Genomic DNA, 12,162 nt, shown 5'->3' with positions numbered 1-12,162 from the left:
CCATGTAGTTGGTAATTCATTTTATTCAGCTTATGCATAAATACATAGGTTCTTAGAAATATAATATAAATTAGATGCTTATGAATAAAACACATTTTAACCATAAACATGAAAGTTGGTATTTTGTATCTTTCCAGAAGCAAAGACCTCAAACAGCATGGTAGCATGTAAAGAGCATAAGACTTAGGAGCTCAAAGCTGGTTATCAATAATAAATGCTAATTCTGGACAATTTATTAACATCTCTTAACTTCATTTTTCTCATCTTAAAAATTACTAGGGTAGTTTATGACAATGGATTGATGGTAACAACTTGCCATTATCTGTGGGAAGCCCAGAGCCCTCTCATAGACCCTGGCCATGGTTCCCATGTTAGGAACTGCTTGGGACAGACATTGGTGACAGTCTCCCAGGACTTCCTGATCTCAGCAGATACCTGATCTATAGCCACACATCAGGCTGACAGCTTATCTGGCCTTATCTATAGTAACCTCCAGGATGCATCTACTCCCTAAGACCCTTTGATATACAAATGTAAAGCTCAGGATGCACCTACTGCCACAAGACCCTTTGATGTGCAAATGTCTACCTTGAATGTTAGGTAAAGCTCTTGTTGCTGACCTTACCTATATGGTTATATTGCCTCTGCTCCTGACTGAGCTGCCCGGACCCTATATAAACAGCCTGTATCCCTCAATAAAGCCTGTCCCTTTTTCTCTCTGTTTCTAAACTGTACTCTGTCTCTTGTGTCTCGTGTTCATTCGGTTGGTCCCTCCTTGCACCATCGGATCAATCCTCGGGCCACCTCCGCGGGCCGGAGAGTGGTTACCGGGGCCCCCTGCAATTATCCATTTCTGCACTTTCTAAAACTTTTTATATGTTCTTTAATTCTATGATTACTTTTACAATTAAAAAAATTTATGGATCCAAAACTGTGTGGAGGACTTTACAAAGTATGACCACTATTTTTCAGTGATTGCTCTATAACAGATTGGTGGTTTCTATGAACAACTCTTTTGAATTTTTTAAATTCTGGGGATCATATCTAGGGCCCTGGTACATGCAAAATGTGCATTCCACTAGCATGCATTCATTCAAACATTTGTGCCCCTAATTCCCTATATTTAAACTTGACATTTCTCCATCTTCAGTTGCCAATGATAAGGTGCTCACCTTCAGCCTTACTGAGCTCCACAGCCAGCTGTTCTCTGGCCCTGGACTCCTCGTGAAGGCGCTCTCGCAGTTCTTCTTGGCACTTAAGAGAGTCTGCTGTTTCCTGTTTCTGTCTAAATGATTCACGCATCAACTCGGTCTGTGTAACTTTTGCATGTTCAAGCTAAATAAGAAGGGAAAGTATACATGAATGAAGTTAGTTAAGTATTAGGAAAAGAAATATCATTCTCCAAAAATATTTTTAAATAATTTAAAATAAAAATAAACTACTGAATTATAATTAATACTTCTAGTACATGCTAAAATTAGTAGGTAGGATACATCAGAAGATAGCAGGTTAGCTGCATATAATTTTCCCTAAGAAAAGTGTTCTGGTCTTAATGAAAAACAAAAATGTGTCTGGGAATAAATCACCAGATCTGTAGTCAATGTATAAAGTGAGACCTAAAATTAATAACCAGTTTAAGTTGCTAAAGAATTATATGCAATTGTGTGCCCTCATATATTATAGTTCTTACATATTTTAAATGGATTTTGACTCCTTTACATCATGGAAATATATATTTTGTAATTGATACAGTCTTGTCAACTAACAAAATCATAGTGGCACTACAAAATAAAATTACATCTATGATCCAATTTTTCAAATTTAATGCTTTATATTTCTGCCAGTTAGTGAAACACCTATAAGATTTTGCATAAACATTTAACTTATTTGAAAAAAGTAAAAATCTAGATAAACAATAAACAGATTCCATACAATGCTATTATTAGCACATACTAATGACATTCTAAGAATTTTTTAAGATAATGGTCAAATTCACACTCAAGGCCAAAGCTCTCAAAAAACAGTGAACACTGTTAGCAGATGCAAGAAATTGTAGAAAAGCTGTACAACAATATATTTTTAACTGCCATCATCACCTGTGTTTACTGAAATATTCTTATGAGAAAAACTTGTTTCTAGTAATTAGTTATATTAACACTTAAACATTTATTTGTTATATTAAGCCACACATGACAGTGTTCCAGTGTTCAGGGCTTGCTCCTGGCTCTGCACTCAGGGATCACTCCTAGCGGGACTTTGGGAGCATGTGTGCTACCAGGGATCAAATTCAGGATGACAGCATGCAAGGCCAGTGGCCTACTCACTATACTACTGCCCTGCCCCTGAACATTGTTAAAGCTTTACCAATCAATGATTATATAAATTCATAAGACTTACAATAATATAAATAGAAAATGTGAATTTATATTTACTTAGCATGCTAGAAAAATTTGTTTTAGGCTCGAAATAATCAATAGTTTTCAATTTGTAGTCAGATATTAGTAACATGTTATAAAATAAAAATATTCATATATTTAAATTATTAATTTTATTTGGGTGGTGTTTTGGGCTACATCTGTCTGTGCTCAGGACATATACATGACTTTGTGCTCAGCAATAACTCTAGGTCGTGTCTGGGGACCACATGGGGTGCTGGGGATCAAACCATAATTGGCCACATAGAAGGCAAGCATTTCAATCCTGTGCTATCTCTCCAGCCCTTATTTTTTATTTTATATTTCATTCTTCATGAATTCTTTCATTCTTTATTGATTTCATTCTTCACTGAGTAGAATTTACAATAGCAAACAGATTTCAGAGTTACTATTTTTTTGTTGTTTTTTCTCTAATATAGAATTCTTACTTATAATGAAAAATTAAACTTGCATCTTAAAATCACAATTTTCCATGTATCTGTGATAATATACTATTTCCTGAACAAAGATAAAATCATATATAATTTTACTTTTGACAAAGAATATTTTCCCTTAAATATGGATCACGAATATTTTACCCTAAGTACAATTATAATGTTGTTATAAATATATACAACTACTTTCCCAAATTTACAGCTATAACCTGTATTCTAAAAGTTTTTCTACACATACACATGCAACTTTTTCTGTAACAAAATGGTAACTTGGTAAATACATAAAATCTTTAAACTTGTGTTCAGAGCTCTAACTAAATTTTTTCCAAACTTAATATCCTAATACAACAAAATACTGATTTTAGATAAGGAAACTAATATAGAAACCTGGGCTTCTATGTTCTACTTCTTGACAAACAGGAACTTATCATATTAAGAGTATGTGTAAAAACCTCAGTAAATATTCTGTGACTTTAATAAAGAGTTTCACAGGGAGGCAAGAGCTATTCTGAAAACCATCTGCATTGTTAAATATTTGCTAGTATAATAAAATTAAAGTCATGAACGTCATAAAAAGTGCTGAATAACTTGGTGAATTATTCACAACACACTGAAGCTTCAAATGAACCAGGAATACTAATGATGCTAAATATCCTTAACAATATTTGTAAAAAACAATTCACATAAAAAAGTTAAAAAAATTCCTCACAGAATTAACAGGTACAATAAACAAACAAACAAACAAATACTGAAAGTAAGTTCCTTAGGGAACTAAGCAAGGAAGTTAAAATTAGGTCCAGGTTTCCTTTTCCTTGTCTGGAAGGACAGCCACTATGCCCTATGATCTGAAACATTTCCTACTTGGCTCACCGACAATTCTCAGCTCTTTATATATCACAATGACTGTTCCCGCCCTATTTCTCAGAATTGACATCATAAACTTATAAAAGCAAGATTTTTAAGGAAGAGTACAATCATTTTAACAACTGGCTTGGCATGTGAGAACTGCAATATCAACTCATTCAGTTTTCTGAAATATAAAAAAGCTATATATATATGTATATATATATATATATATAGCTAAGTTGGGACTTTCAGACAAATTTAGATATTCAACTAATCTTAAAGAAATGGGTAGTAACATAACAAGCAAAAACAAAACAAGATTCTGTTCCACTTATCCTTACTTAAGTCACTGAAAGTTCAATTTTCAGAAATTGTACAGTTCTCTAAATTTATAAAAAGCTAAAAGTATAAAAACCTACTTTTAATACTTACAGAGTAAGGTGGGGTAGGCAGTGAAATTTTAGAAATAAGCTTTAATATGTGCCCATTTGTCTTATGAAAAAAATGAAAAATAGATGTATTAATAATCACTGAATTATTTTCATCCAAATGTTGACATAAAGGAAAAGGCTGTGGTAAAGGCACCCGAGATTCAACCTCATAAATGTCTTCATCTTGTTCTTCCAACCAAGAGCCACTAAGTTTGACAGTTGCCAAATAGGTTCTGTAAGAATCCATTCTAGAAGATATAGCTGCCAATTTTCCTCTTAGGCTTGTTCAGTCTTACACTGTATCAGTCTTTCACTATCAGTCTTTCAGCTCATCAAAACAGACCTATAGCTGTCTGTGAATTTATTTTTAATACTATCAAGTAAACATTACAAAATTAATTCATACAACTAAAAACAAAGGAAAAACCTAAAACTTAAAAAAAATCTAGCTATCCATTTTTTTTTAAAAAAAAGGAACAACAAAAAACAAAATGAAAGCAAGCTAACTTCTATTTAAATAGAATCAACTAAATCCTTAAAGAATAAAATAACAAAAATATAAACATCGAAATTAGCTGAGCAATATAAAACTACTTCTAGTATCAAATACTTCTATGGAAATAAATGAGCATTCCAAACAGAAGCCGGCGGGGAAGGTCAAGTTTTAAATCTCCATAGTAGCAGTCTTGAGAAATGTAGTTGCAACATTACTTCGCTAGCTCTTGCCGATTCACTCAATTCAAAAGTAAAAGCTCTTCTGACCGGAGCTTTTCAAACTGCCTCTCATACTGAGCCAAAAGATTCTAGTCAGCATCCCCTGAGGAAAAGGTCAGAACAGAGGGTGTGGCTTAATGTCTTTACCTATAGGTACACTGACAGGTGGAATGTGAATTAATACGCCCATAAAAAAGCCTGCCTAACAGGATCCAAGATCCACGTCAGAGCTTTGAAAAGGGTATTTAGACAAGTTCATAATGCTTTTAAGATATGCTAGTGTTTTTCCATCCCATGAAAAAAGTGTTTTAACTAAAAACTGTGAGACTAAGTAAGTTTGATCCCACGTTACCAGTGACTTATTCAAGTATAACAAATAATCATAATTATTTCTGGAAAACTAAATTAGTGCTTTCTTTTGATATTTCCTTGGAAATAGTATTTGTATTTTGAGCAGTCACTGTCCTAGTGAGTATACTTCAATGACAGCAGATTCCCACATTATTTGGTTTACAGAGGAACTGTTAAGTGAGAAAAACTTGCCGAAGTTTTGTTATATAACAATTGGTTATCATATGCCTTAAAGTATAGTCTACAAATTCTGTCAAAAATGTAAAAGTCCACAAAACATGAATGAAATGCTGTGCTGGTAGTTCTAGAGACCTGAAAATAGTGAATACTTCTATTGTTTAGAATTTTAAAAGCTAAATAACTTTTTAAAATATTATCAACAGTGAATGTTACTTTAAATGATAAAAACCTTAATTTTGGTATCTTTTCTCTGTCTAGAAGTTGAATGCCTTAAGCACCACAAAACTTTTATATACAATAAAAAAGTTATTATGCAGGTGAATCGACAAAAATATTTTTCATAGCCATTTTCACATCACAAAATTGTTCAGAGGATCCTATATGCAAACCTTTCACAACAAGTTAATATTTAGGGCAGAGAAAATAATATTTTTGAGGGGGAAGTGGCACAGCTGGGAGCACTGAAACCCTATACCTGAAAGTGCCTGGGAGAACATACATGGTACCAGAGTTGGAACCTGACTGAAAGTTTAGCACCGTATCTATTGTACTATTTTCCTGGCTCCAGTATTTTAATGTATAGCTGAAGGCTACTGATCTGGGAAAAGAGTTATGCTTACCAAATGACCTAAATTTCTTTCATTGTACAACGGAAAGCTGTTTAACTTTTCCCCATAAATAGATCCGGTTTCTCTGGGATTTTGATTATTTTGCAATTTAAGTTATTTAATAGAGGGACTGAATCTTTGATAGAAACCTAATCTAATAAGCAGACTTACTTCTTTCTTAAGAAAGTCTACTTTTTTAAGTCTACTCTCTCACTTTCTCTCCCTCCTTCCCTTCAAAACCTCCAAATAAAACACTATGTAATTTCAAAAAAAAAAAAAAAAAGAAAGTCTATTTTTTCAAGAAAGCAAAAAAATCCTCATTCATTAATTTCTTCCAAGGCTTAAAGGAAACTTCTCGGTAGCAATTTCCTGTGGCTTACTTATATATCCAGTTATTGGGCCTGTCACCCACTCCACCAGCCAGTCTGTCTCTGAGGCCTAGACATCACTCCCAGTAATAATCAGCATGGCTGCAGGGCCTGTGGTGGTGGTGCTTGGGCCCACCAGTACTGGGCATGATGATGAGGGATATACAGCATGTTATTAGGTGCGTGTGATACTGGATATCAAGCTTAGGGCTTCACACATGCCAGATGTATACTCTAGTACTCGAAGCTATCCTCTCAATTCCTCCTATGGTTTAAATTGTACCTTTAGATTCTGGAAAACTATTTTCTGAAAGACTGTTCCCACTGAACAGACTGACTTGTTTCTACATGATCCAAGAATCAAAAATCTAAAACCATATTCTCAAAGATAGCATTTCTTTAGAGTCACAGAGAGTCCTAAACAAATATGTCAGATTCTTTGGTGAAAAAGCAAAATGGATGCAGGCAAGCAGATTCCATGAAAGTACCCAGGAATCAACTACAACCACAGGAAAAATACCTTACGTGCTCTCAACCTGATCTGCCTGAGAAACAAAATATTTGGAGACTAGCAACATCTAGACCAGAGGCGATTTCACCGCTATCAGGAGTGACCCCACTGAGCACAGAGCCAGGAGTAAGCCCTGAGCACCATTGGTTATGGGCCGAAATATACTGGTGGCCACAGATACATAAAATGTTTGACAGCACTTGTTATTAGGTAAATATAAATCAAACATCAATGGGAGAACTTCATACTCAAAAGAACTGTATATATCCTGAAGACATCTTATTATCTCATTCCTACTTTGGACAAACTTGCAGGCTGTCGAATGTAGCCTGCCCACAGGGCAGAGTCTGGCAAACTCCCCGTGGCCTACCAAATATGCCAAATACCAGTAACAATGATGGGTCTCATTCTCCTAAAGAGCCCTGAATATAATCTCAGGGCTAGGATGAAAGAGACGTTACTGGGGCCTGCTCGAGGCAATCGACGATTAACAGGATGATGAAATGAAATGAAAATGAAAATATCCTGAAGATTAAGTTAACATTAAGTTTATAAGTGTTGGTTAAGAATGTGAATAAAATGAAACTCTGGTATGGGAATGTAAATTGGCATAACATCTACAAAAAAAATAGTGGGAAGATTCCTTGAAAACATATCGAAAACAAAAAAAAATTGGGGTCATAGAGATAATACAGGGATTAAGGTACGTGCCTCGCATGCAGCTGAATCAATTTGATCCCTGGTCCCCCAAGCATCATCAAGTGCAGTGGTGGAAAACCCCAAGCAATGCTGGATGTGGTCCTGGGGGTCCCCAAGCACTGCTGGTAGCCTAGGTAATCCCAGCAACACAGGGCCAATGCACATACAGCACAGCAGGGCCTGAGAAGTACCACAGCCTCAGGCCTGTATACTGAATCACCTGCTCCATCACTGGGAAATGTGAACACCTCGTGGGTGAACCATCCCCAACTCCAGCAAAAGGATAAAAAAAAAACCTTGAAAAATGGGAATTTTATATGATCCAATAACACTATTCCTAAGCACTCATCTAAAGGTTAGGAAAGCAAAAATTCAAAAGGACAATTTTACCTGTACACTAATATTCAAACTCTTACACAATAATCAAACATGGAATCACCTAAAGGTCATCAACAGATGACTAGCTAAAGCAACCATGTATACTCAATAGAGTATTACTCTGCCATTTAAAAAAGATGTATTTGTGCCTTTAAAAGGGGATACAGTGGAAAAAACTTGACACGATTGTGCTAAGCGAAGAACTTTAATTATAAAAACAATTGTTAGACAATTTCACTCAGGTGCGCAATATGAATTATTAAAGCTAATGAAAGTCAGGAAAAGGGGAGGAGACTTGAGAGGAATGAATAGTGGCAGAGTGGTAACAACTACATATACAGACACATGAATCTAACCCTCTGAAATTCTATATGGAAATGGAAATTCAATGACAAGACAATCAAAAAATTTAAAAAGAGATTATGTTCTTAGAAACTGAGGATAATCTCTAAATACTTTTACACATTGTACATGTGACAAGAGCTATCATAACCAGTGGGAATCTGCACCTGAGAGATATAAGCCTTTTATGTAGTCTGTCTCTGCAAAATTTACCATCGGGAGTATACTATTTACGGATTTGGATATGCCTTTTAGAAAAACACTTGTAAAGTCATACATATCAAGTAAAATACCCTTATAAAAGCTTATAAAGTAGATAGATCACGGGATCACGGTCCTCCCGTTGTTCATTGATTTGCTCGAGCGGGCCCAGTAAAGTCTCTATCATGAGACTTGTTGTTACTGTGTTTGGCATATCAAATACGTCATGGGGAGCTTGCCAGGCTCTGCCGTGAGGGCGAGATACTCTCAGTAGCTTGTCGGGCTCTCCGAGTGGAGCGGAGAAATCGAACTTGCGTCAGCCATGTTGGCTGCGTGCAAGGTAAACGCCCTACCCGCTGTGCTATCGCTCCAGCCCTAAAGGCCCTCCCATTATTCATCGATTTGCTGGAGCGGGCCCAGTAACGTCTCCATTGGAGACTTTGTTGTTACTGTGTTTGGCATATCGAATACATCACGGGTGGCTTGCCAGGCTCTGCCGTATGGGCGAGATACTCTCGGTAGCTTGCCGGGCTCTCCGAGAGGGGCGGAGGAATCGAACTCGGGTCGGTCATGTTGGCTGCGTGCAAGGCAAACGCCCTACCGCTGTGCTATCGCTCCAGCCCAAAGTAGATAGATACCTTAATATTTTATAAAGGAAACCTAAGGCAGTCCAAAACTATAAGGCTTATTCATGTATTTTCCACTAAAAATATATAACATACAAAACCCTGGCATTAGAAAAGGAAAATGTTTAAAAGAATAATGAATATTCAGCAAATTAACTTAGACTATGGGGCCTTATCTATGGAACATGACCCTGTGCCCAAACCAGCTCCCAGCCACCTGCAGTAATCCTGTTCTCCAAAGTTAATGTAGGCAATGCCTCTCTGAACCAAAGGCTACGCTTTCCATCTGGATTTCATGCTCACCTCCTCAAAGACCTCCACAAAGTTCAACCTTTGTGTTCTGCATTTTCAACTTCTCCAATGCTACTCAGTATAAATGCCTCCAGACTTAAAAAACACACTTTCCTCAAGCAAGAGCTCTCCTGTTTTCTTCTCAACTCAATTACGCTCTCTCAAACTCTAATTTGATTTAATCCCATTCTACCCCTCAAACGTGTTCTCTTTTGGTGAAAAGAGGGGTGAGGGGAGAGCGGCTCACAAGCAGTTGTTGGGCTCACCAAGGATGATATTCTTTAATTGTGGTGATCATGCACATTTCTGCTGCAATGCCTCAAAGACAGCAGCACTTTGCTGTGGCACCAGGTATATCAAATGGCAGTGATGCAGAGATTCTGCTTGAGGCATATGACTGATGCTGGGAATCCTTCATGCCTTGCCACTGGGCTCCTTTTATAACAACTTCATGAATTTTTCACATCAATGCCACTGATGATATCCATATTAAAAAGCTCTCATCTGGCTTTTATGACATCATTTTGATCTTACTGTTATCTCTCACTCTCATCTCCTATGTACTTTTTGTGATTTCATTTTCTTTTAAATGTCAGCATTCTATCTGTATGCAAATAAATTAGCTCTGTGCATTCTCTAAAATCATGGTTTCAAATACTTTTTACCTAACTCTCCCCAAAGTCAAATATAGCTAAATATTTTTACTAGACGCCCCTACATACATTTCAAAACAATATTCTCTAAAGCAAAACTCATTATTCACTTTTGCCTCTTCCATCTCAGTAAATGTTTTTTAAGTCTTTTCTTTCTCACATTCTTTATTAAATTAAGACTTTCTATCTCTATTACTGTACCAAAATTCCTTTCATAAAATCACTAAAGACTGCCACATTTCAAAACAATTCCTCAGTCTCTAACTTACATACTCTATCAGCTATAACTGACAATGTCATTCACTCTTTATTTTCAAAGGCAAAGAAACCTGATAGGAAAAGCAGGTACTGTGATATCAGATTGCTTGGGTTGAGATTCCAATACTACCATCTATGCTATAAGCTTAGATAGGCTTCGTTAACTAGTTTCCATACTTTTTTATTTGTTTTTGGGTCTCACCTGGCCGTACTCAAAAGTTACTCCTGGCTCTGTACCCAGAGATTTCTCTTGGCAGTGATGGGGGACCAAGCAGGGCAAGCGGATTAAAGTGAGACCTCCTGCATAAAAACAGATACTCGAGTCCACTGAGCTAACTCTCCAAACCCTATGTTCTTCCTACACTTCTGTTCTGAGTCTGCCATTCATCCCTTTCTTTTATTTTTAAGCAAGGTGGACAAAATGGTACTTATGAAAACTAAATTAGATTACTCAGAAATCTTTCATTACCCGAAGTCAGAAATAATCGAAATGTTTTTTAAGCAGTAAATAAATAAAATCATGCTACATTCATACAACTAAATACTCCTCAGTTATAAAAATGCAATATTAGTAGACATAATAATGGCCTACTCCAAAGTATACGTGTTAAGATAATAAAGTCATACCCCAAAGAAGATAATGTGTTGTATGAACCTTTAGAACAGATTAAATTATAGGGATGGAAAGCAACTAGTAGGAACTGAGGGTAGGGCACAGAAAATGGGTTGACCACAGCAGGGCAACAGTGGGAAATTTGGGAGTGATCAAAGTACCATGTCTGTGGTAGTAGACAGATAACTCTTTCACAACTGAAGAAACCACACAAAGTGAATTTTACGGTAGACAAAATATTACAAACACAGAATGTAATATTGAACTAAAACCTGCACAGATGATTCTAGCTGCATTAAGACTGAGTAATAATGATAGCACAGCAAGTAGGGGGTTTGCCTTGCACACAGCCCACCTGGGTTCGATTCCCAGCATCCTCTATGGTCCCCTGAGCACTGCCAGGAGTAATTCCTGAGTGCAAAGCCAGGAGTAACCCCTGTCCATTGCTGAGTGTGACCCAAAAAGCGAAAAAAAAAAAAAAGAGTAACAAAACCACACTGAAGGGAACAGAGAGGAAAAGAGTTTACTCAAATACTTTGAGAAAAGTATTTTGACTATGTGGTTAAAGACAAAAAGCATAATATATATGTGACAATGTCAAATTTGCTATACTGAATATTCACTGGTACTGCAGACACATACTATATTAATTCCTAAGAAAAAAGTTCGATGAAATTCAGACGACAGAAATCATATGAGATCAAAGAAAGAAAATGTCTGTCTTTGATGTCATGTAATTTCTGATGTCTGACATTTTCTCAACTTCAGTGTGAAACAAACATGATATGAATTAAGATATATCTATGAAAATGTCAATAATCTGGTCCTGGAGCTGACCACAGTGAAGCACTTGGATAACAACTATGATTGTAGAGTTGTTTTAACCTAAGCATTTAAAAAAATAAGACACTTGTCTAAAGTTTAAATCAATAAGGGCTGGAGAGATGGTACAGGAGGTTAGGAGCTTGCCTTGCATAAGACAGACCCCAGTGTGATCCCAAACATTACATATGGTCCCCCAAGCACTGTCAGGAGTCACCCTTGAGCACGGAGTCAAAGATAGCCTGAGCATAGACAGGCGCAAAACCCAAACATTCCCTGCTCACACCCCACCCAAAAAATCAATAAATAACTATTAAAATTCTGCATACAGTATTTCAAAGACAATTACTATATATACTATAAAAACTTTTATACTCAAAAAATTGGAATTCAAACTACAG

The 12,162-nt window shown here is 36.4% G+C and overlaps 1 protein-coding gene across 7 annotated transcripts in view; it reads right to left on the bottom strand.

Annotated features, from left to right (window-relative positions):
• AKAP9 (A-kinase anchoring protein 9) overlaps positions 1 to 12,162 on the bottom strand; it is a 153,745-nt gene that overhangs the window by 52,425 nt on the left and 89,158 nt on the right. For all 7 annotated transcript variants that reach the window (XM_056118632.1, XM_056118633.1, XM_056118637.1 and 4 more), the window contains one exon: positions 1,173 to 1,335. In XM_056118632.1, coding sequence (XP_055974607.1) covers positions 1,173 to 1,335 — 163 coding nt within the window. The remainder of the gene's footprint in view (positions 1 to 1,172; positions 1,336 to 12,162) is intronic.

Source organism: Sorex fumeus, unplaced genomic scaffold (genome assembly GCF_029834395.1).
Source record: "Sorex fumeus unplaced genomic scaffold, SorFum_2.1 ptg000037l, whole genome shotgun sequence".
Classification (NCBI taxonomy): Eukaryota; Metazoa; Chordata; class Mammalia; order Eulipotyphla; family Soricidae; genus Sorex; species Sorex fumeus.
This window is presented reverse-complemented; position numbering and strand designations above follow the sequence as displayed.